Genomic DNA, 23364 nt, shown 5'->3' with positions numbered 1-23364 from the left:
GGCCTGGGCAAGCCGAGTTCTTCTAGAGCTGGGAGAGAGGCAGGGGCAATTTTGACATTTTGCCTGATAGGTGGGGCCCACATAATCTGACATGGCATGCCTCGTCAGCGAGTTAACGGCTCCAATTGACGGATTATTGACGGAAGGACCTATTAGATGAGATTTGGTAATACAGGGGTGTTTTTGATGAAATTGAAAGTCGAGGGACTGAATCGATGTTGGACTCAAACCACAGGGTACTAAACAGTAATTAGCCCTTTAAAAATAATATAAAATTAGCTAAAATAGAGAGCACTGATGCAGATGTATTTCTAAAGTGGCTAGCTAAAATGACTTTTTAGCTACTTTGGCTAAAATTTAACTTGAAAATGATTAGCATTGCTAAAGATGCTCGTAGTTGATGGTTTTGGTGAAATGGTGTGTCTGCAAAAAAGGAAATTGTAAAGGTATGTTGGATTGTGAAAGGAAAAGGTGAGAGAGTCATTTGTGGTATGAAAAGACAACTCAGAGTAGAGTCGTTCTTACTCCCTCCCTACCCCTCCCTCTTGAAGAATAAGATATAAGGAGCCTCTAATTTCGTGTTTTTTAGTTCTTCCTAGTTCCTAGCATACAATCAGGGCCGGCCCTGAGGGCTGCTGCACTTTTTTGTCTTTTTCTTTTTCTTAATTAGTTTCTTTGCAATTAAACTTTTTTTGTTCTTTCTTTTTCTAGCTTCTATGGAAAGAATATTTTGAAATTGAATACTAATGTATTTGCCCTTTGTTTTTCATTGGTTTTTTCTGTAAAGAATATATTATATTCTGTTCTTTTTTATTTTTTCACCTTCTAAGAGAAAAATTATTTTGGAATTGAACACCTTTTTTTTTTTTTTGCATTACTACTAATTTAGGGGTTTAATTTATATATATAAAAAAATTTGTTCAATTATATGGTTTTTTTATGTGAGGCCACATTTTAATTATTTGCCTTAGGCCTTCAAAATGTCAGGACCAGCCCTGCATACAATCTTAGAAAAATAAGAATATGATTATGTGGAGTTGATAAACCAAAACATTAAATATAAACAATATTCTCTCTCGCATTCCATCTAAGTAAATGGACTTTTTATATTATCAGCCTCTAAGAGACTGAGATCGGTCCTGTAGTTTTTTTTTTTTTTTTTTTGATTGAGGAGAAAAGAAAAAAAACTTACAATAAAAAAAGGGTGGTGCTATTCACACACTCATTTTCTCTATTCACACACCCCCTCTATTTTTATATTACTTTAATTCAATTCTGTTTTACAAATTACCTAACTACCCTCCCTTGTAATTCTATTTCTTTTATTTTTTCTTTTTTCTTTTATCTATTTGGCAAGTCAATCATGAATCAAACATCATTATGCAATAAATTAATTTTCTTTTACCTATAAATGAAGGAAAAATAATACGTTCATTAAGTGGAATGACCTATATTATTAGACGAGAATATGCTTCCCAAGTAATTACATTCATCCAACTGAATCTAAATTGCAAAGTTTGTTCTCATACAAGTAGGAGGGGTAAAACGCATGATTTACTCCCTCGTTGTCTTGGGTTCCAATATTGCACCTAGCTTACTAGAGTTTCTTATCTCTTCTAGATTGGCAATAAGCCATTTTCAAACGAAGTCTGCAAATTTGAGAAATTTGTAGGTAAAAAAAAAAAAGAGTATAGTTCAAAATTAATTGTTTGAATAAGACTAGCTTGATGGGCTAGACAAATGTAGATACACGCATAATCAATGGTATGAACTCTTAATTTAATGTATTTTAGATAACTGTATTGAAAGAACACTGACCCATAAATAATAAGAATGTATTACGCAAGGCTGAAGACAAACTTTGCAATTTTGATTCAGTTGGATGAACGTAATTACCTAGGAACATATTCATTGTCTGTCTAATAATACAGGTCATTCCACTTAACGAACGTATTATTTTTCCTTCATTTATAGGTAAATTAAAATTTTGATTTATTGTATAATGATATATTGATGTTTGATTCATGATTGACTTGTCAAATAGAAAAAAAAAAAAAAATCAGAATTGCAATGGAGGGTAGTTATAGTAATTTGTAAAAAAAGAATTGAATTAAAATAATAAAAAAATATAAGGGTGTGTGAATAGAGAAAATGGGTGTGTGAATAGCACCAGCCTAAAAAAAAGCCTTTAGGGCAGCCAAAATTTTGCAGATTCAGATTGAGAGCCTGAGTAGCTGCAGTTGAACCACAACTTTGGAGAATGGAGATTATAGCCACATGAAATAATAGCGCCCGCAAAAAATTTGCTTCCCAGAAAATATGGAAAAAGGTGATAGAATCAAAGGACGAAGCAAGCAGCTTATTATTGGAGTTAATAGAATCAAAGGACCGCCAAAAAATTTGATCAGGTCCAGTCGTTACTTAAACACATCAAACAATAAAACTAATCCGTTGAAAAACCAAAACATAAAATATCTGGATTCTGGACATTGTTGATTGTTGGCTATGTCTACACCAAGAGTTGCTTCACAAGAAAAGCTATCTGCTTTTAAACCATAAATAATTTGTCCATAAATTTCCTGATATATCGATAACGCGAATTCATCCCAGCTTCACCATCTTTATATCAATTAGTATTCAATTTCACAGGAAAGAAGGGTTTCTCTACTAAACCAGTATTGATCATCACAAATTGTCAGAAAAGACTAATAAAGTCATAAACAGTGGCTTGAGCAAAACTGGAAAGACAGGGAATTTTCTCATATATCAAGTTTTAAATGGTATGAATTACACGTTTAAGAAATCAAGTATACACACAACCCACAGATTCCCAAATTATTTTCGCCATAATCAGGCAGAACCACTTTTAACCATTTACAGCTTTTTGAACAGATACGAAGTAAAGATGTGAGAAAGAACCAACACTGTAAAGAACTGTAACACTGGAATACTGTAGCATCTTTCAGCAATGAGAAGAATGAGAAAGTGCCAAGACCAATCACATGAGGGATATATTTGGAGTGAAAAAAAAAAAAAACACAAGTAAAATGATGGCACACAAAGATGCTAAAATCAGGAATTCATTATCAAGCTTAGGCAAGCTTCTTGACTACTGCTGCCATATACTTCCCTTGATGCTCTGCAAGCCCCAACTCTGTTTCACTTGGCCGTCTTGAGCCATCGCCAGCAAAAACACCAGCACCATATGGAGAACCCCCTCGTACTGAGTCCATCTTGAACATGCCAGCTCCAAAAGTATACCCAATGGGAACAAATAGCATTCCATGGTGTGCTAACTGGGTGATAGCTGTCCAACTGCAATATACAACAGCACAGAAGACTAAATCTACTTTTCGCATCACAAAGGAGTAATTTTACTAGGCCAGATACCAACATTTGTTTTGCTCCTAGATCATGCAACAAGGTTGCACATAGGCTGGCTAGTTTAGCTTTTGATGATCATTGTAATGCTATTTGGACTAATGGGATCACCAGCATGTATTCTTGATGTACTAGCCAAACACCATGTTGGCTAACTTCAGTTGCAATACAGATCATTCTCTTATTAAAAAAAAAAAAAAAAAGGAGTAATTTTACTCTTACGGATATAAGTAGAATCACATTTACAAAATATCTCATACTGTTTGAGACAATTATCAAAAATAAAGGAGCATTACAGACAAACTTTCAGTATTTTAGAACATGACATACATGTTGCATTTGTACTATATTCAATTTTCTAGTGGTAACAGCACATTCAGCCTTGCTTAAAATGCACATTTGTACTAAACCCAATTATTCGTTTTTACTTCACCGTGAAGCTAAGGACAAATCATCTCTTCAAATGCACATTGGAAAGAATGTCACCCTAAAGACTCGAGCTTTGTGGATCAAAGTTTGACAGAGTTCTTTGCAGCAATCAAGATCAAATGGAAGAAGCACCAGAATTATACATTTTCAAATGTAACCTATGAAATATTTCAATTATAGATCAAAACTTCATTCTCTCAAACAATGAAAGGTTATATAAAAGCCGAATTCGGCTTCTTTCTTACACAGAACAGGAGCAACCTATTAAAGATCATGGCAATACTCATACATTATCATCCATTGAAAAACCAAGCTTGCAAAATCATATGCAGAACCAAATAATAAACAAATATAAATTCACAGTCAATGGCATTAAACAATGGGGAAGTAAAATCTTACGCTGTGGTTTCTTGGCCACCTCCTTGAGTCCCAGTACTAACAAAAAAGCCGGCCGGCTTTCCGGCGAGGCTCTGCTCCTTCCACAACCCTCCGGTCGAGTCGAAAAACGCCTTCATCTGCGCCGCCATGCACCCGTACCTCGTCGGAAACCCGAACAACACCCCATCCGCCGCCGCCAACTCCGCCGCCGAAATCTCCGGAATTCCGTCGTCCTTGGGCGGCGCCTTCATCGCCTCCAGCACCTCCGCCGTCAGAGTCTCCGGCACCCTGTACAGCACCCCCTCCACTCCCTCCACGCCGTCCACCCCCTTCTTGATCCTCCTCGCCAGCTCCTCCACGTGTCCGTACATCGAGTAGAACGCGATAAATATCCTCAATTTCGCCGCCGCCGCCGCCGCCGGATGCGACGCCTCCGAAATGGCGTCGTTTTGGCCGGAATCGGGAACGACATTGGAATCGGCGCGGTCGTCGGCGGGAATAGGCGCGTCGCGTGAGCCGCCCGTGGGGTCGTCGGCGGCGAGTACGCCGGACGGGACCTTCTTCTTGCTTGGGACGCAGCCCCCGCCTTTTCCCATCTTGAAAGAATAATTGAAGATAAGGTCTGCGCCAAAATCCAAACACGAATTTTTGAGCTTTTCTTTTACAGTCAGGCGCAGACTACAGAGCTTCTTTTTCCCAAACTTCTAAAAACTTCGAACTGTAAAATGATTGATTATAATTATATTTTTGCACGGCACCACGTGGCGGCTAGAGCTGCGTTCTAATTTTTTTTTTTCAATCTGTTTTTATGTAAAAGGCCTCGAGTTTGACTTTCGTAGTCGTTTATGATCTAGAGAAAAATAAAAAAAGTGGTTGTGTATGATGAGGATTTACTCTTTTAACATTGTGCTTTTAGCCACCTATCAATCATTAACGATCTACCTAACACTTGATGATGATTGATCAGATATAAGCCGCGTTTTGCCACTAGAACATTCCAAGGAATAAGAGAGGACACCGTTTTACTTGATGTTGACATTGTACCTACATGAACCTAATTCATAAAAAAGCATTGTTGAAACCATGTCATTTCCTTGAAACGGTCACTCATTCTAATGATACAAATGTTGAAATGGTCGCTCCTTCTAATGATACATTGCCATCTGCAATCCTTCAACAGACACAGAGAAAGATTCAAATCGATTAATGGTGGATTGAGAGGACAACGAGTGTCAGGGCGCAAGACACTTAAACAGATGATAATGCAAAGTTGAGATTTACTACAATATTGATCATGTTAACAGTTTCGCATCAGAGATTAATGTTAAAATTAGGTAAGGCTATACTACAGCACTCTTCAAGTTGCTCTAAAATGGGTTTTCCATTCCCGATCATAGTATGATTTTTCAGCAGTCTTTATCATTTCTCCTACAAAACATTAGAATTGTCGATGCCGCAAAACATTTCATTTGGGATTCCTGAGAACGATGATTACAGAATCTCCACGGATAAACATCTTGCTGATGAACCTGTCTTTGTTTACCGCTTGGGCTTTCTTCTTGCCTTTTCCGGTCCTTGGAACCTGCAGAAGAAAGACAGGTATATTAGAAAAAAAAAAAAGACCTTTGAAAATCAAGAAATTTAACCTACTGAAAACAACAACAAAAAATAGAAACAAAGATTGAACAAAAGTACCTCAGTCCACATCTCCTTGACATTTTCCAGAACCATGTTGCAGTGCCAATCAAATGCTCTCACAGTGCCAAAAAGCTTTCTGTTGTTGCGGCAATTGATGAGGACCTACTTGCACAATGAGAACCAATTTCAATCAGAATACTTTCCCTAGATATGTGAAGCCTTCAATGGACAGAAAATTATGAGAAAACATTACCTGTGTATGATTCTTGACACTCATCATGAGAATCGAGAGTGGTCCTGTATTGAACTCCTCTTCTTCATTCCTGGCACCCTGCAGCAGTCAAAGAATGAATATAAACAGGTGTACAAAGTTAGGGATTTAAAATATAAAAGTTGTCAGGTGAGACCACGTTTTTTTTCTTTTCTTTTTTGTGAACAAACCATGTAACATAATAGAAGATTAGTACAGACGGTTACAATTAGCTGGTTACGTTTACAGGAAGAATGTTGTGACTTGTTCGAGGCCATAATCAACATAATTAGAATTTGATAGGCACGGAGAATCACTTGATACTATTGCCAACCTTCAATGCAATTTGCGCCAAATTTTATCGGACGCCCTTGCTCTGCAAATTGGCTTTTCTTTTTGTTTCATTGAAAAAAATAAAATAAAAACCATACAATCCACAACTGATGAGAGAAAACTCTTAAACACTTGGTATTTAGCAGGAAGAATGAATGTCTCGACTTGTTCGAGGCCATAATCAAAACCAATGGAATTTGATAGGCACGGAGAATCGATTGATATTATTGCCAACCTTCAATGCAATTTGCGCCATATTTTAAATATAGGCCGCCCTTGCTCTGCAAATTGGCTTCTTTTTTTTCCTTTTGTTGAAACAAAAAAAGGTTTTCAAGTAAAACAAAGGAACCAAAATGAAGCAAGAAAACTCCCAAACTATTTGGAAAAGATGGTTACATATTGGAAGAATGAATGTCTCGACTTGTTCGAGGCCATAATCAAAACAATTAGAATTTGATAGGCACGGAGAATCGCTTGATATTATTGCCAACCTTCAATGCAATTTGCGCCATATTTTAAATATTGGACGCCCTTGCTCTGCAAATTGGCTACTTCTTTTTAATTCCTTTTATTGTAACAAAAGAAGGTTTTCAAGAAAAAGAAAGGAACCAAAAAGAAGCGAGAAAACTCCCAAACTATTTGGTAAAGATGGTTGGATATAGGAAGAATGACTGTCTCGACTTGTTCGAGGCCATAATCAAAACAATTAGAATTTGATAGGCACGGAGAATCGCTAGATATTATTGCCGACCTTCAATGCAATTTGCGCCATATTCAGATATTGGACGCCCTTGCTCTGCAAATTGGCTTTTTTTTCTTTCACTAAAGAAAAAGTTTTCATTTTTCAAGTAATGAAGCTTAGAAAAATAACAGAAAAGAAACCATACCATTTACAGTACTTATGGGACTGAGAAACTCCCCGAGGCCAAGTTAAAATCCTACATGTATGCAGAGGATACATGAAGACAATGAGATTCTTTAATTGAAAAAAGAAATGAAACACAGGCATAGAAATATAAGCCATGATCAGTTTAAGAATGAGAATCACATTACAAAGTTTGCAGAAGGCAGGCAAAGTGGTAATACCAATCAACATATTAATACAGCAAAAACAGATGACACAAACTTTTTAGCTTATCAGACACTATCGACTAACACAAGTTCAATGTCACACGATACATAACCAATTTCAGCATAACAGTTAACTCAATCTTAGGCAAGATAGGACAAGCAATGAGAAACATAATAAAAATGCACTAATTTAACTAGAGAGCAGTATAACTTACATCTTCTTCCATTGGCCTGCTGGACATCCTGAGCTGAAGGTAAGGTCTTCTAGACTTGATCCAGGAACTGCACGTCAAAACCTGCCAAAGAATACATCAACCAGATAAATCAAATCGACATATCCAGAGTATAAATAACATCTTAGAAACACACAGTATTGGTATCTCATAGTATAAAACTTACAAGAACATACATAACAAGATAACATAATATATATCATTCCTAAACTATAGATACTGTCATCATAAAAGGTATAAGTTAACATAACTTAGCCCAACAACTATGACCATCACACTCGACGCTCTTAACAACTGAATTAACAAAGTAACAAATGCTTCATAAAAATATCAAAATCATACAACCAAAAAAACACAAAGAGCATCAATCCCTATATAAACAAACAGTATTGTGTGTATGTATAATTATTCACATTGTACGCATAATGAAGCCTCTTCAGTTCAGGTCTCCACAAAATTTCCGCATGGATAAACTCGGAAGAACGAAAGTATATTTGAATCATCATCAGAGGCGGTTCTCTGAAACACTATATTTCAAACCCTAAAAGACAATCGGGCTGGTATACTAACTAAAATCACTAAAGAGCTACTGATTCCTATTATCAAAGCTATGAAACAAATCACTAAATCAAAGTAAATGATCGAATAATCAGTCTCTCTGAATAAGTGAATATGAATCTTTACCTTTTGCTGTGAGAGGAAGATGCGTCGCCAAAGCAAATCTACGAGAGAGAGGAAGGGAGAACTAAATGGCTGCGAACTACCAAAGTTGGGGTTTATAAAATGCCCTATGCTGGGGGGAGGCGGTTTGGGCTTGAAATTTGAGTTAGAATAAGCCCAATTACAAGAATTGGGTCCAAGTAAACAAATGCCAGCCCAAACTTGATAACCCGGTTTGGGAGATTTTGGGCCAGAAACCCAATTGGTCTTAACAATTCATTTGAAGCATGTTTGTTTTTGTACATATCAACATGCATATTCGATCAGCGGTCCTTGTCAATAGCTCAAGTTTATATGTTTACGTACTAACTTCACCTTGATTTATCAAGGATGCATTTCAACTTTGAAATTCACGAGAATTTAACCTTTTTAAGGATATTGTTCCAGTTTCGTTACACACGATCTTGTGCATGACTTTGATTTAGGTGTCATTCAAACTCGAAATAATTGATTATAAATTTCTCTACAATGATCAATCATATATAAACTCTAATTAGATTTGTAATCTTATAACAGTTTGAAGTTTGTAATGATCGAACGAATTCAAGTTCCTATATATTGCAAGTTTTTCGGATCATGCATGTACGTGGCTATCTAATCGTCTCTCCGGACAAAACCTAGCTAATAATATTACTAAACTCGTAGGTATATACGACCAGATACCATATAGTAATGACATATAACAAACTATAAAGTGTGGAAGCTGCTAGAACTGCCTATAATTAATTATTTGGTGCGAGTACAAATCATCCAATCAGGCCTGTAGTTTTATATTTTACCTTTCTCTAGAGTTTATTGGTTTTAACATAGAAAAATAGTACAATTAGATCGATGCAACGTTTTGAATGGCAAAGTAATTAGCTATCTTTTTAGGCTTTTGGCAAATCAAGACTTAATTTCATACATTTCAAAGCAAACAGTAAGGGGCCGGATACGATCCATCTCTCTGAACCAATAACCATTCATATCTCTGTCTTGTGTAAACATGCAGTAAACGCTTTTATTAGACCCTATGTCGAACAGTAGAAGCACAATTGATATATAATAGTGCTCATCTGACCAGTTGTTAAATTAACAAACCTTATTCTTTCTCTACTGATGCGTATCGGCGCGCGGGAGCACTACAAGTTTCACACTTTCACTTGTTACACAGTCCTCCTACACATTCAACAGGTACAGTTTCCGCGAAAAATGTTTTAACTATTATTGTGTTAGTTGGTTCAAACCTGACATAGTAATAGACGTTTTCTCATGTTCTGGATATCTGAGATTATATATGCAACTCTATACAAGCCATATTGGAGGGATTCGAGTCATCGTATTTAAAAATCATCTCATATATTATGATCCGATCATCTTGTTATCTATGTTTAACTATTTTCCTCTATATTTATGAATTGATACAAGAGACCCAAATCCAAAGTGTAGCTCAACCTGATGTACCTTGAAGCGTCAGTTGACAACTCCGAACATGCACCTCAACAGACTTACTCAATATCCAACATGTTAATGTTTTCTCTGCTTTAAGCACCAACGTCGGACAACCAGCCTAAGTTTTATTAAAAGATTTAAACATATTCGGGTGTATGATTTCATTCGTAATGCAAAACTATGCATTGCTCTTCGTTTTTGGAATGTGAGATTACAACTTCAATCTGAGCCATTTGCTCCAACTTAATTATTGCGTTGTTAATGCTAAAGATGCATCAATGATGAAACACATAACTGACACTGATGAACTCTAGGGTTAAAGATTCGCAATAATATATGCCGATCAAATAACATATTGCATTGTACGTATAGCAGTCGTTCCATACCACTGTCTTCGGATCTAAAGACACCTGAGGTGTGATCCAGAAAACACTAAGACACTAAGTTGATGCTCCGAGAATCCCTACCAGCTGCACCAACAGTACACACGGCCGCTTCCACAGCGCAACACGTGTTTCAAACCCTCAGATTATCAGGGGCAAGGACCAATGAAAGCCCTAGCAAGAAAACACATACACCAGTGGACACCATGTGCAAAAGCCAGAGGTGGTTCTGTAGTTCTTTCATAAGGCAGAGAGGAAAAGCCAGCTTTGGAATCCATGAAAAAACTCAAAAAAGTGATGGAAAAGGCTTAAGGAAGGGATGAAGGAATGCCACGTAGCCCTCTTCTCCATCAACGCATTTTCGTACAGTTTCTGGACGTTTCTTCATTGTTTAACTATGTGGTGTTTGATTAATTAAGGTGTTGATTAAGTTTAGAATCTTTTGGTCTCATTTAATTAAACCCCCTCAAAGATACTGACTGAGCTGTTGGGAAGATTTTTTGCTTTTAAGTATGGGGACTAATCCTACTTGCTGTTTTGTATACGTGTGGCTGTGCCGCTGTGGTCCTAAATTGAGCTTTAAAAACTAATTAAAGTGACAAAGCCAAAGGTTTTGCTTCCGATAGCAAAGATTAAAGGTAGCTTTCTCTTTAATGTCTTTAAGGATTTCCTTTTCATAAGTATTTAACTAATGGCTTTTTCTCCAATGGGTAAGATGCAAGTTAGGTAACAATCTGCCATTGGCCAAGTGCTCCGTCCAAACCATGGTGTTAGAGCCTCTTAAGATAATAAATACCCACTTAAGTCATAATCCACCTAATAATGGCCTAAATTAAGGCGTAATTCAAGGGTTGTTGAAATCAATGTTATTGTTTATGTCATGTAAGTTAAAGTTTTAATTAGGAAATGCAATTGAGCACGCACTTTGAGGGAGAGAGAGGGCTAGGGTTTTAGTATGGGAAGAGGGAAACATGGAAGAATACTGTGTGTGGCATATACAACACAAACAATCTTGACTTTGGAGGAGCAAGCTAGAAGAGAGACCTTGATCTTGATGACACTATCAATCTAATCGAACACATCCTATCGGATTTAAGCGCTATAGCAATAGCTTAGTAGTTAATTGGCTAGCTAAGACATGGTGTACATAACCCTATGTTCTTTAGATATTTTAAGAAGATGAGATAATGGAAAATGATAGGCTTAGCTAGGTAAAGAGAGGCGCCTGGGGGTTAGCAAAGGGTCTATGATTTATAGTTTTTATAGTGGACAAAATTCTAGAGTGTATCTTGAATCTGAAAATGATAGGTGTTAGTGATCACTAAATTTTTGGAAATAAAGCCTATATTGTCAAATCCTAGTGTAAGTAACTTTAGTATTTTGCTGGGCTACAGCATTAGCTGATATAATCAAGTCACAATCCATCGTCAAATCCTGTTAATGATCCCTAATGTTCATCAAATAATCCAGCAGAAAAATGTTGGAAACCTCAATGTGCATGCCATTGATGCAAAATAATATAAAAAATAGGCATTAGATCGATCAGAGGCTTCATTACATGCATTAGTACAGTTACATCTGGTGATTTTATTTAAAAATGAATCATATACCTATAAGATCCGTCTCTACTAACTGAGGCTTCCTGAACCCAGGAGGCCAGGGACCAGTACTGCATATTCTTTTCTCAAGGGATTAATAAACTTAAAAGTTGTGTTCAGACAGGTGTAAATCAAAGATGGCTCTCTAAATGCGAGTTAGATCGATCACATTTATCATTATATGAACTTTCCCCTTAAACAAGGGGAATATATTTGATCTGACTGGCCTAATTCATAATTAAAAACCTGAAAAATCTTGGTCACTGCGGCATGCAATTGATTAGCTGTTTAGCATCTAACTCAGAGTTTGAAAATGGGAAACAACGGTGTGTTTTGTCGGAATAAACATGACACCCATTTGTTTAGTAGCCGTTGTTCATTTGTTTAGCTATAATATTAAAAACTCTGATGACTACTAGCACTAACCAATCAATTAATTTATCAAACCCATGTTTAAACAACTCAAAAGCTTAGCATATATACAAAGGAATCCGTTCCAGATCTCTAGCATGCCAGCTCACAAGAATCTGCTGTATCTCTCTTTCTACTTCATTCTTGATCGATCGCTTGCTTTTCATCCTTATCCTTACTAACCTCTTCTTTACTTTAATCCGAATGTTAACCCTAGTAAACTTAAAGAAGTTCGCATGCTTATCGTTTCCCACCGTTTCTTGGCAAACCCGGTATCTTTTTTTTTCGATGATTGCAAGCCCAGTCTTCACTCTTCGCTAAGCAACGCACATGAAACTAAGTCATACATGTCACGTCTCTGTTGGCCAACACACAAAAAACTTTACCCTAAAAAACCAGATAGCAACAAAACCCTGCATGCATCAACAGAAGCATTCACAAAAAACAAACCCAATCGATGAACCTCTTGACTTTCTGATTCATCCATTACTTCTCCTCCAACTACCATACAAAACCCTTTCCAGTGGGGTCTGAGCAGCTTCAGAACAACCCTACACGTGTCCCGCAACAGTATCACTCTCAAATCGAACTTTAGGGTAAGTGACTCGCACTTTCTGGGTTGTTTTGACGCGAAAGAAAAGAAACCCTAGGTGCACTGTATCTAATTAAAACGAAGAACCTTTCACGTTTACGGCAAAGACGACGACGTGACGATTCCATTGGATTAAGTGATTAACCTATACATAAGAAGTAAAAGAAGATAAGTCCATGAAGACTCGTGGGAAAGTAAGGCAAGGAATTAGGGTCAATGATTGTATTTAATTAGTGATTAACACGTTGCGGCTGGTGAAGAAGATTAGTGTGGTATAATATGGCGGCTAGCTAATTATAGGAAGAGGGTAACGTGGACAACTGATCCCTGATTGGAGGGCAGGTTTTAGTTAGGTTTCTCTATCCACGAGAAGGCTACACGTGGATGGATAGAATATGTGGTCCTCCCATGAAACCCTAATTAAGTAATAGGGTTTTGACACGCGTAAGTGGGGCTTGTTGTTCCCCATGTGCGACTGGAACAATCCCTTTCACCCACTTTCTTTCAGTTCAAAGCTGCTGCAGCAATGGAAGCCATCGCCATTGGCCGTGGCCCTCAGCCGAGCTATACGGATGGGTATCACTGTCTTCTTGACTATATCGGACCATCACTTCCGGCTCCAACTTTCTCTCTTTTCTTTTATCGTGGTAAAGTTATAACATTTTGAACGTATTAAATTCACGTGAAATACTAAAGATCATATAATTTAATTAGGAGGAGGGTGAAATTTGCCCACCCTTATTTACAAACCACATACCCTTTCATATTTTTAATAATATTTCAACTCAACATGTTTTTGCACTTCCTAAAATACCCTCAAAGTCATATTTTTCTTTTTTTCTTTTTGGGTCCTCACACACTCTGTCTCTCTGACCTGGTTCGTCGACCATTTGTCCACTCTGATCGTCCTTCTCATAATCTCCGTCGTCGTTTTGAATAAGACAAAGCCAAGCTAACGAATATGAGTGAGCATCATCAGGTAGCCGACGATACAAAGCGTCCTACTCACTCCCAAGACTACGCTCCTTATCCTAAGCTCGATCCAAACGACGTCGCTTTGCCTCCCCACTCCGAAACCTGGACCTCCGTCTCCATCGCCTCAGAAAAGTCCGAATCGCAGTCAGTCCCGTCAGCGCTGTCCGTCGCGACTCCCGAAGTACACCCCGAGGCTCGGGTGCCGCAGACAACGCCGCCACCACCATGCCGATGGAGTCCAACCCTTACGTCACCAATCCGGCTCTGCCTCCTTCTTCGTCCGTCAAGAGTGAGTAACCGAGATTTCATTTGAATTCTGTTGAGTTTTGTTGGTTTTGGAAAAGAGAGAGAGAGAGAGAGAGAAGACCCAAAAGGAAAAAAAAGAAAAATCTGACTTTGAGGGTATTTTAGGAAGTGCAAAAAGATGTGAGTTGAAATATTATTAAAAATATGAAAGGGTGTGTGGTTTGCAATTAGGGGTGTGCAAATTTCACCCCCCAATGATAATTTATGTATCTAGAGCGAGATTGATTTTTCATAATACTCTGTAATATATCATATTTTTCAAATTTGCATATAAAACTTATGTGGAATACTCAAAACCATATAGTATAGTTCTAATAATCTATATATCTAGAAGGAGATTAAATTTTTGTGATACTCAATAATATATCATATTTTCAAAAAATTTGTAGTTAAAATAGTTCGATTTATCATGAAATGTTCCGCCGTAAAAGTTATAGTAGCCTACAATATCAATGGATGCATAAGCTCAAGATTCTATAAATGTATTCTAGACTTTTAGTGAATATTCTGACCCTTGAGAGTGAGCATTAGTTCAAGTATGTGCTCCACAATGTTAGTTTCGGGTTTAATCAATTAATCGAGACATTCCATGTAGTTTTTTTTCGACTAGGCAACATTCCATGTAGTTTTAAGTTTTCCCTACGAATTCGATGTTAAAATGAATAAGAGTGTGAAAATAGTAAAATGATTGAGCTCTCTGTCGTGTCTAATTTCTCAAAATTACAATACATATATAGTATATATTCACACACACACACACATGTATATATATATAGAATCGTATACATGCCTTAGAGAACAATATCCTATGAAATACATATTCAAATAAACGAGTGCTTAAACAAAAATCATATAGAACCCTAATTATCTTTGTACCTAGACGGATGATCATCTCAATGATGTAAATCATTTTCCTATTACATTTAAATTAGTGATGAATATTTTCATTTGTACGTTCTCATCTTGAAACAAAAATAATCAAGTAGACAACGAAGAACAAACAAAATATCAATCAAGAAGGCTTCCTTTGGTGGTAGGACACTAGCTAGGACCTGTATGTTTTTTATCCAGACAGTTTGCTTTAAGCTTTCCCATGGATTCCAACTAACAGAACTTTTCGAGAACAGACATAGTGGCCTGGAGTGATAGGGCAATTTTCTTGCACTACATACATGAATTTTCCCGGAGTTGAGCTGCCACGTATTCCCATTATGCGTTTGATATGTGACCATACTAGCATCATTTCCTCATCCATTCGAGCCAGCTAGTACTACTTCCTAATAAAGGTGCAAAACCCTAAAGAAAGGTAAGAGAGGAGAAAGCGACTCTGTGTTGTTTGATTGCCCGGAAGACAAGGAAAAATGTTGGTGCTATCTGTTTGCAGTTCAGTATCAAACATAACTAAAACCAGTGAACCTGAAAAGAGGCACAAAATTGAATCACGTTTTTAATTTTCCTTTGTTAAATTGTCTCTTCCAGTGTTTTTCCCCTCCCTTTTTTTTTCTTAGCATGTTTAATTTTACTTTTTATACACTATTAAATTGTTGTCATTATTCACTTTAGAGGAATATTATACGGACATTATTTGAATGAGATATTAGAAATGAATTTTTTACCGACATATATATGCATGTTCAACCTACATTTAATTACGGATCAATATAGATAATCAGTCAGTCATACAACAGTCTTAATCGTCATTCCGCTTCACTTATTTCTAGTGGCGTAACCAGAATTTATAATAAGAGGGGTCAAAAATAAAATTTCAACTTTTAAGTGAAAAATTTATACTCAATAAAGGAAAAAAGAAAAAGAAAAAAAATCTTAATTTCCTCACAAGTGTGACTTAAATACATAGCACATGGGTTTTACTTAAAATCTAGATAAAAAAATTATGAAAGCGAAAGAAATAGGAAAAATTAGAGGGATCTAAAATTGGTTTTATGATATGAAGACCCCTAGTTTAAGATCTTGCCACTATTCCATAAGCGTATATCTTAAGACGGATCATGTGTTTTATGCCAAATGAATGCAAAGTGGTAAGGGAGAACGTCAACAATGACGACATCTCCAGTGACCCTCAATTTCCTCCAACCTCTTCAATTTTTATATCAACACCTACCACAATACTTTAGGATTTAAAACTTGGTAAAAGAAAGGGGCTCTAAATTTTTTCTATGCTGTTACATACTTGCTAAGCAAACTCAAACACCACTGAGATGCTTGTATTTTCACCCATCTCGAGCCACGCATGGCCCTATAGTATAAAGCCAACAAAGTTGAGCTTGATTGAGTGTGGCTTGGCTAATTGGCATAGAAAGAGGAGAGTACCACCTAATTGAACAACAAAAGTGAGCTTCATGTCCAAATCCAGAGGCCAACCACACCTCATTTTTTATTGACTTCGAGGTAGTCAGGTTTGGGATCTCAACCATTTGGATTTTACAATGTTGTGACTTGTGCGTGCTCGAGGGGTTTTTAGCTTTTAGTGCATACCATAATTACCCTATCTATGTTTTGTTAATAACCGAATTAGGAAAGTCTAACCCTACCTTACTTCTCCACAGAGTGATTTTAACCAAATGGGGAATCATCAAATTGAATTTGGTGTTCTATCCTACTTTATATATTGTCCCAAATCCCAATCATGGCTATGAAAAAACCTTCACCATCATCACATTAGTAGGGTGATTATGGTACAAATTTAATCGCATGACATAATTTTATGCTCTTGTTGATCCATATTGTGCCCTAAGTTTCTAAATTGTTGATTTTTGCAATCTACAAAGTTATACACCATAAACCTTAGAAATACAAAATACAAAATACACTGGAATCGGTGCACTTAAAATAATTAACTCTGTTTCACCCTCATGTTTATACTTTTCTGCAAAGCAGGGGCATTATTGTAACACCCGTTCTCTTTGAAAAAAAAAACCAATAGAAAAATTTTCCCCTATAAATAAGGAACCATGCGTTGTCCCCCCCCAAGCCATTGAGCCTCATCTGTTTTTGAGAGAAAGTGAGAGGTACAGAAAGAGAGAGTTGGAACTTGGAAGAGAAAGACAGAGTCAGAGAGAGTAACTGACCATGACAACAACAACCCCCATTAACCACCAAGTTGATCAAGATCATATGCTACTCATCTCTCAGTTGTACCCTGATGTTTACACCCAAATTGTACCCCCGCAAGGTTTGTACTCCAAAAGCGCATAATCTTTTTCCATCCGAAACTCCCATGCTTGTTTCATCTAACGTGGACTCGCTTTCTCTTATTCTCAGGAGCAGCGACTAAACCGCGACGCCGCCGTAAGAAGAGCAAGAGCGGAGAAGCTGGTGGCGCCGGAGCCAAGAAGAGGAAGCTCACTGAGGAACAAGTGACTCTTCTAGAGCTCAATTTCGGCAACGAGCATAAACTGGAGTCTGAGAAGAAGGACCGGCTCGCTTCCGAGCTTGGACTCGACCCTCGTCAAGTGGCTGTTTGGTTTCAGAACCGAAGGGCTCGATGGAAGAACAAGAAGCTGGAGGAAGAGTACTCTATCTTGAAGAAGGATCATGAAAACGTCGTCCTTGAGAAATGCAAGCTTGAATCCGAGGTTCATATCTTAATCTCTCTCTCTGTGTCTGTTTGGAACTTTGGATAACTCCTTTGCTTAACGTGGGTTTTACACCTTTGACTTTATTGGGTTTGGTTTAGTTTAGTTTTTAAGGGAAACAAGCAAAAGTGGAAATTTCCAGGTTTAATTCAAAACCAACTGAGGCTAACAAGGGTGGGTTAAAAGTAAATGATTTTTCTGTAAGGTTTGATGGGCATTTCTTCTTTACTCAGTTTTTCACTACTTTTAAATCCTTCAAACGTCATAATATATAGAGCTTGATATAGTTAAGTATCCGTAACTTTCGAAGAATATATCACAGAGACTTTTACCTAGCTATTATTAATGGCTCTAATATGCCTTATCCTCTGAGAAAGAAAAACAAAAGGACAATACAACCCACCACTTAAGCACATATGAACGTGCATGAGGCTCTGGGCTCGAAGAAAAGACACTTTTAATGTGGGGAAAATTTTAACAAACAATAGCTTCTTGCCACCTCATTTTATTTTAGACAGCAAAATGCATATGCGTTTCCGTACAATGTTGATGTTATTTAAGGTGGTTGGGGCTGGCCCTGTTGGGACTTGCCCAGACTCACTCAGCTAACACCACGTGATCTCATATGGTCCACGTGACATAGGAGCAGCATGTCTTTGATCTTTTGGGAGTATATTCTCAACACACAGTACTTCATTTTGATGATGCAGACGGAAAAGCTGAAGGAGCAACTCTCGGAGGCGGAGAAGGAGATCCACAGGCTGTCGGAGCGTGCTGAAGGCGGTGGTTTGAGCAACAGCCCGAGCTCCTCGCTGTCGATGGAAGCGAATATTGATCCTCCGTTTTTCGGAGAATTTGGGGTGGAGGAGTATGATGGTGTTTTCTACATGCCCCAAAACAACTACATTAATGGCATGGAATGGATGAACCAGTATATGTGAACTTAATTAGTTATTAATTTAGAATTTGTAGATAGTGACGGCCTAGCTAATGTAAATCGTTTTCTTCCTCTATGTACTAGTACGTGCTTAGTGTGCTTGACTAGGAATTTGGAGATTAATGTAATTATTATTATTATTATTATTATTATTATTATTATTATTATTATTAACATAACAACTTTTGCGTTTTGACTAGAAATGTATGAGTTGATTTAGTCACTTCAGTTCCTTAATTAAGCTCTTAAACTAATGTTCATGTTGGACTTGTGCATGGCTTACCAATGCTTACAATTTGTCTTTATTATGAAGAAGATAAGACATACACAAGTTAATTTACTATACTTTTGCTAATTGCGAACGTTAACATCTCTCAATAAGTAAACACCTGCCTAATTAACTGATTCATGCCAACAAAGTATGACTTGGGAGCATTACCTTGGCTCTTGTTAATTAACCTCCTTGTACTTGTTTTTGCCCTTTTGCGGCTACCAAAAACATACAGGAAAAAGCATCCCAATCGATTTGGAACCGGATTTTTCATCTTCACAAATGAGCAAGGTGTTCCTTTTTCTCTGTTCAATTAGGTTCCATGGACACCTAATACTTTTCACTCAAATAACCTATTTATTGACATATGAAGCTAGCTATAGATGTAATGTCCATCATTACGTCACTTGAAGAATACTCACGCTTTGATATCTGGTGTACTTGAATTTTTTCGGCTATTTTAATTTGGTTGGATATATAGTTTGAGTTCTTTCAGACATGGTTAAGAATTTTGAGACCTACACAAGCGTAGCCTCTCATCCTCATCTGCAGAAGCTATACAATTGCAATGACTAAGCTTAGAGATATTTACGTAAATATTTGGAATTTTAATGTGATTGAAAGCTCAATCTTGAGCCTTTATCCAAAATATGAAAATAAAATCGATTTTGAGCTATCAAAATATCAGAGGATGAAATTTTCCAAAGGAATATTTAAAATTCAAGGAATATAATTAAGGACATCACTCGTACATGGTTGCAGAGTCTGAATCAAGAGGTATAGCAAAGTACATCAAGCCAAAGTTTTCGGTACTAAAAAATGCAGATGCTTTGTACACAAAGTACTGATGCTTTGTTCTTTGTACAATACTACACTATGGGCACGTTTGTTAGGGGGGATTGTGTTACCCCGTCTTAATTTCTTTAAGAGTCCTGCACTCTTCAAGCCTGGCTTATGCAATTGAATGCCTTGACCTACGTTTGGTGCCAGCAGGATTAATCATAGAACTAAAACCATCAACACCACCAACCTGCAAAACCAACGAAGCTCCAAACGATGACTTGATTAGAACTCCGCCGTCAGGCCACCTTCGGCCAGTGCACTGGTCGGGTTCGATCCGTCTTGTAGTCGCCAACGTGCCCCTAGCCTCAGTTGGTCCGATTGGTGGGTGTGGAGAGAGAATTTATTACACACATTTTTATGCTCGTAATTACGTTCTAAACACTAGAATTAAGCTAATCTCCAAAATAATTATTATGTAATTAATCTATTTTTATTTATATTGTAGTAAATAAGCGGAGTTGTGGATTTCGGAAGAAGTTGTGCGAAATTGGAGCAAAATGGGGTTTCCGACAAAAGGACGAAAAGTCAACTGATTGACCATCGAGTCAACCAAGTCAACTTGGCCCAATAGCAAAAAGTCCAAGACCCAAGACCAAAAAAGCACACAAGTGAAGACCCAAGCCCATTTGTATTACATCTTTGTATTCAAATTTCAAATTCAAAATTGATGTAATGACAATAATAATTAGTGGACCACACACCTCATATACATCACACATATGGATGAAGATATTTATTTGTGTTCACACTAGGCACACACTCACTTACACTTTTGCCCTCCTATTTTCTTTATATTTTCCAAAATGTTTTCTACACTTCTAATTCTCTACATTTTTATTAAGTTGTTTTAGTCTTTTCATTTTACCCATTTTCTACTTGTTTTTGAGCTATTTGATTTAGGGTACAAGTCCAATCTTGACCCTAGAACCCAAGGGGGTATTTAAACACATTTGCACACACATTGCACAAGCTTAAAACCTATTTTTCTACCCCCCCCCCCCCCAGACCTTTTTGGCCGAATTTAAAGACCTGTCCTCCATTTTCCATCTTCTCTCTCATACTCTCTCTCCTCCATTTTTAAATCTCTTATCATTTTCTCTCAAAATCGGAAGGAGCAATTAAGGGGCTTTCACTTCACATCATCAAGGCTTCATCACCACAAGGGATTTTGGCTTTGGTAAAGAGTGGAGACTTAATATCAAGTTGGGTTCATGTTTGCCTATAGCAAATTGTGAGCTTAATTTGTGTTCTCTCTCTCCTCTATCATTTCTCTTAATTTCTTATCTATTGGATGATGTATTTGAGTATGGGTAGTGAGTAGTTCAATTTTGGGAGTATGACCCAAAGCAACGCTCGGACATAAGACGAAGAGTACCACGCTTCTTCTATTACAAGGAGACTCTTTATTGACGATCATTCGATGGATTGCTTCTTAGATGTCTGGGGAAAGAGGAAGCTGCTAAGGCTATGGAGGAAGCTCATTCAGGAGTATGCGGAGCTCACCAGTCAGGTCCTAAGCTCCATTTTCAAGTGAAGATGATGGGTTACTATTGGCCCACCATTGTTAAAGATTGCATGGACTATGCACAAAGGTGTTAAGCTTGCCAGTTTCATGCAAACTTCATCCATCAACCACCAGACCCATTGCATCTAACGATTGCTTCCTACCCCTTCGATGTGTGGGGACTTGATGCTGTAGGGCCCATTACTCCAAAGTCCTCCGCCGGTCACTCATACATTCTAGCGGCTACGGATTCCTTTTCAAAGTGGGCAGAGGCGGTACCGCTTAAGGAAATAAAGAAAGAAAACGTTATAGACTTCATCAAAGGGAATATCATTCAACGATATGGTGTTCCGCGCTACATCATCACAGACAATGCCAAGTACTTTTCCAATAGTGCCATGGAGAAACTCTGTGACAAATATCACTTCAAGCTGCACTTTTCTTCTATGTACAACGCCCCGGCTAATGGGTTGGCTGAAGCATTCAACAAGACATTGTGTAATATTTTGAAGAAGGTTGTCAGCAAAAAAAAAAGGGATTGGCATGAAAGAATGGGCGAGGCACTCTGGGCCTATAGAATGACATATAGAACCCCACGAAAGCTACACCTTACTCCCTTGTATATGGTGTTGAAGCTGTCTTACCCTTGGAAAAGCAAATTCCATCTCTGAGGATTGCTTTGCAAGAAGGACTGACTGATGAATAGAATGTCAAGTTACGCCTTCAAGAGTTGGAAGCCTTAGATGAAAAGAGACTTGACGCGCAACAACACTTGGAATGCTACCAAGCTCGAATGTCTCGAGCTTTCAACAAAGGGGTTCGACCCCGATCCTTTCAAGTTGGTGACCTAGTGTTTGCCGTGCACAGACCTATCATCATGACACACAAGACTCGTCCTAAATTCAAGTCAAAGTGGGATGGACCTTATGTCGTCAGCGAAGTCTACACTAATGGAGCCATGAGTCTCCATACACCTCTAGATTTGAGATTTTCATTTCAGTTGCGGTTTGTAGTCCCATAATTAGTGCTTGGTACTCAGCAACATTATTGGAACATAGTTCACTAAGAGTAAAGGCATAAGGCAATATCTGCCTTTGCGGAGAAATGAAGACCACACCAGCTCCTGCCCCATCTACTTGTGAAGACCCATCGAAGAACATTTGCCAAGCAGGGAGGACCTCTGTATTAAAGACTTCCTCATCCAGCAAGTCATCTGAAATCTCCCATTCAGCAGGGATAGGATGGTCCGCTTGGAAATCGGCCAATGCTTGTCCTTTAACCGCTTTAGCCGGTATGTAGATGATTTCATACTGATTGAGGAGTAGTGCCCATTTCGCCATTCACCCTGTTAAGACTGGTTGTGACATCACAAACTTGACTGGTTCAGCTCGTGCCACTAGATGCACTGTGTAAGCTTGCATGTAATGTCTTAACTTTTGGATGGCGAAGACGAGTGCGAGACAGATTTTCTCTATCGGTGGATAGTTCAATTCCGGTCCTGTGAGAGTTGGCTCAAGTAATACAACGCCTTCTCCTTCTTTTCTTCATTTTCTTGGGCTAGGAGTGCTCCGAGTGATCGCTCTTGAGCAGCAATGTAGAGGATAAGTGGCTTCCCAAGGATGGGTGCACCTAACACCGGAGGGTTTGCCAAGTACTTCTTTATGCTTTCAAATGCGTTATGGCAAGCTTCATCCCATACGAAAGGCACATCCTTCTTCAGAAGTCGACTAAAAGGCTGACAACGGCTTGCGAGGTTCGATATGAACCGTCTAATAAAGGCGAGTCGTCCTTGGAGACTTTTTAACTCACGTAGATTTCTGGGCTCAGGCATGTCTTGAATGGCCTTAATCTTTGACTGGTCCACTTCAATGCCACGATGTTTCACAATGAATCCAAGAAACTTGCCTGAACTGACACCAAAAGCACATTTGAGAGGGTTCATCTTAAGCTGGTACTTGCGTAGTCTATCGGACACCCTTCTTAGGTCTTGTAAGTGATCCGTCCTCTTTTTTGACTTGAACACAAAATCGTCGACATAACATTCCACGTACTTGTAAAGCATGTCTCCAAAGATTTTCTGCATA

At 38.0% G+C, this 23364-nt stretch overlaps 3 protein-coding genes and 5 non-coding genes across 9 annotated transcripts; 1 reads left to right on the top strand and 7 right to left on the bottom strand.

The window, feature by feature from the left end:
• Nucleotides 1-2728: 2728 nt before the first annotated feature.
• On the bottom strand, nucleotides 2729-4910 carry LOC133718694 (probable NAD(P)H dehydrogenase (quinone) FQR1-like 2). Its single transcript, XM_062145564.1, has 2 exons — nucleotides 4210-4910; nucleotides 2729-3315 (listed from the first exon to the last, which is right to left on the bottom strand). The coding sequence occupies exons 1-2, from the start codon at nucleotides 4782-4784 to the stop codon at nucleotides 3093-3095; spliced, it is 798 nt and encodes a 265-aa protein (XP_062001548.1). The 5' UTR covers nucleotides 4785-4910; the 3' UTR covers nucleotides 2729-3092.
• A 533-nt stretch (nucleotides 4911-5443) lies between these two features.
• On the bottom strand, nucleotides 5444-8458 carry LOC133727282 (uncharacterized). Of its 2 annotated transcripts, XM_062154884.1 has the most exons (6): nucleotides 8398-8456; nucleotides 7696-7776; nucleotides 7297-7347; nucleotides 6080-6157; nucleotides 5884-5988; nucleotides 5444-5770 (listed from the first exon to the last, which is right to left on the bottom strand). In XM_062154884.1, the coding sequence occupies exons 3-6, from the start codon at nucleotides 7297-7299 to the stop codon at nucleotides 5654-5656; spliced, it is 303 nt and encodes a 100-aa protein (XP_062010868.1). In that variant the 5' UTR covers nucleotides 7300-7347; nucleotides 7696-7776; nucleotides 8398-8456; the 3' UTR covers nucleotides 5444-5653. The 2 variants fall into 2 exon arrangements, with proteins under 2 accessions (XP_062010868.1, XP_062010867.1); XM_062154883.1 differs by lacking the exon at nucleotides 7297-7347 and having other exon boundaries at nucleotides 8398-8458.
• Nucleotides 6330-6453, bottom strand: LOC133727657 (small nucleolar RNA snoR86). The gene has a single exon (XR_009855334.1). It is a non-coding gene; the product is annotated as a small nucleolar RNA snoR86 (small nucleolar RNA).
• Nucleotides 6564-6691, bottom strand: LOC133727563 (small nucleolar RNA snoR86). The gene has a single exon (XR_009855246.1). It is a non-coding gene; the product is annotated as a small nucleolar RNA snoR86 (small nucleolar RNA).
• Nucleotides 6820-6947, bottom strand: LOC133727562 (small nucleolar RNA snoR86). The gene has a single exon (XR_009855245.1). It is a non-coding gene; the product is annotated as a small nucleolar RNA snoR86 (small nucleolar RNA).
• Nucleotides 7080-7206, bottom strand: LOC133727564 (small nucleolar RNA snoR86). Its single transcript, XR_009855247.1, has one exon. It is a non-coding gene; the product is annotated as a small nucleolar RNA snoR86 (small nucleolar RNA).
• Nucleotides 8144-8226, bottom strand: LOC133727651 (small nucleolar RNA Z159/U59). Its single transcript, XR_009855328.1, has one exon. It is a non-coding gene; the product is annotated as a small nucleolar RNA Z159/U59 (small nucleolar RNA).
• An 8646-nt stretch (nucleotides 8459-17104) lies between the features above and the next one.
• Nucleotides 17105-18832, top strand: LOC133727281 (homeobox-leucine zipper protein ATHB-40). Its single transcript, XM_062154882.1, has 3 exons — nucleotides 17105-17322; nucleotides 17412-17725; nucleotides 18436-18832. The coding sequence occupies exons 1-3, from the start codon at nucleotides 17220-17222 to the stop codon at nucleotides 18664-18666; spliced, it is 648 nt and encodes a 215-aa protein (XP_062010866.1). The 5' UTR covers nucleotides 17105-17219; the 3' UTR covers nucleotides 18667-18832.
• Nucleotides 18833-23364: the final 4532 nt, after the last annotated feature.

The sequence above is a fragment of the Rosa rugosa genome, chromosome 1 (assembly GCF_958449725.1).
Source record: "Rosa rugosa chromosome 1, drRosRugo1.1, whole genome shotgun sequence".
In the NCBI taxonomy this organism is placed as follows: Eukaryota; Viridiplantae; Streptophyta; class Magnoliopsida; order Rosales; family Rosaceae; genus Rosa; species Rosa rugosa.
The sequence above is the reverse complement of the archived record's forward strand: the minus strand, read 5'-3'. Positions and strand labels throughout refer to the sequence as shown.

What these genes read in the sequence shown, in the direction of transcription:
- LOC133718694 (XM_062145564.1), bottom strand. Translation starts at nt 4,784, where the DNA reads ATGGGAAAAGGCGGGGGCTGCGTCCCAAGCAAGAAGAAGGTCCCGTCC. An exon ending in GGTGGCCAAGAAACCACAGC is followed by an intron (nt 3,316 to 4,209) that starts GTAAGATTTTAC and finishes TGTATATTGCAG; the next exon opens with TTGGACAGCTATCACCCAGT.
- LOC133727281 (XM_062154882.1), top strand. Translation starts at nt 17,220, where the DNA reads ATGACAACAACAACCCCCATTAACCACCAAGTTGATCAAGATCATATG. An exon ending in CCAAATTGTACCCCCGCAAG is followed by an intron (nt 17,323 to 17,411) that starts GTTTGTACTCCA and finishes TCTTATTCTCAG; the next exon opens with GAGCAGCGACTAAACCGCGA. An exon ending in AATGCAAGCTTGAATCCGAG is followed by an intron (nt 17,726 to 18,435) that starts GTTCATATCTTA and finishes TTGATGATGCAG; the next exon opens with ACGGAAAAGCTGAAGGAGCA.
- LOC133727282 (XM_062154883.1), bottom strand. Translation starts at nt 7,722, where the DNA reads ATGTCCAGCAGGCCAATGGAAGAAGAT. An exon ending in GTGTCAAGAATCATACACAG is followed by an intron (nt 5,989 to 6,079) that starts GTAATGTTTTCT and finishes TTGTGCAAGTAG; the next exon opens with GTCCTCATCAATTGCCGCAA. An exon ending in TCAAGGAGATGTGGACTGAG is followed by an intron (nt 5,771 to 5,883) that starts GTACTTTTGTTC and finishes TTTCTTCTGCAG; the next exon opens with GTTCCAAGGACCGGAAAAGG.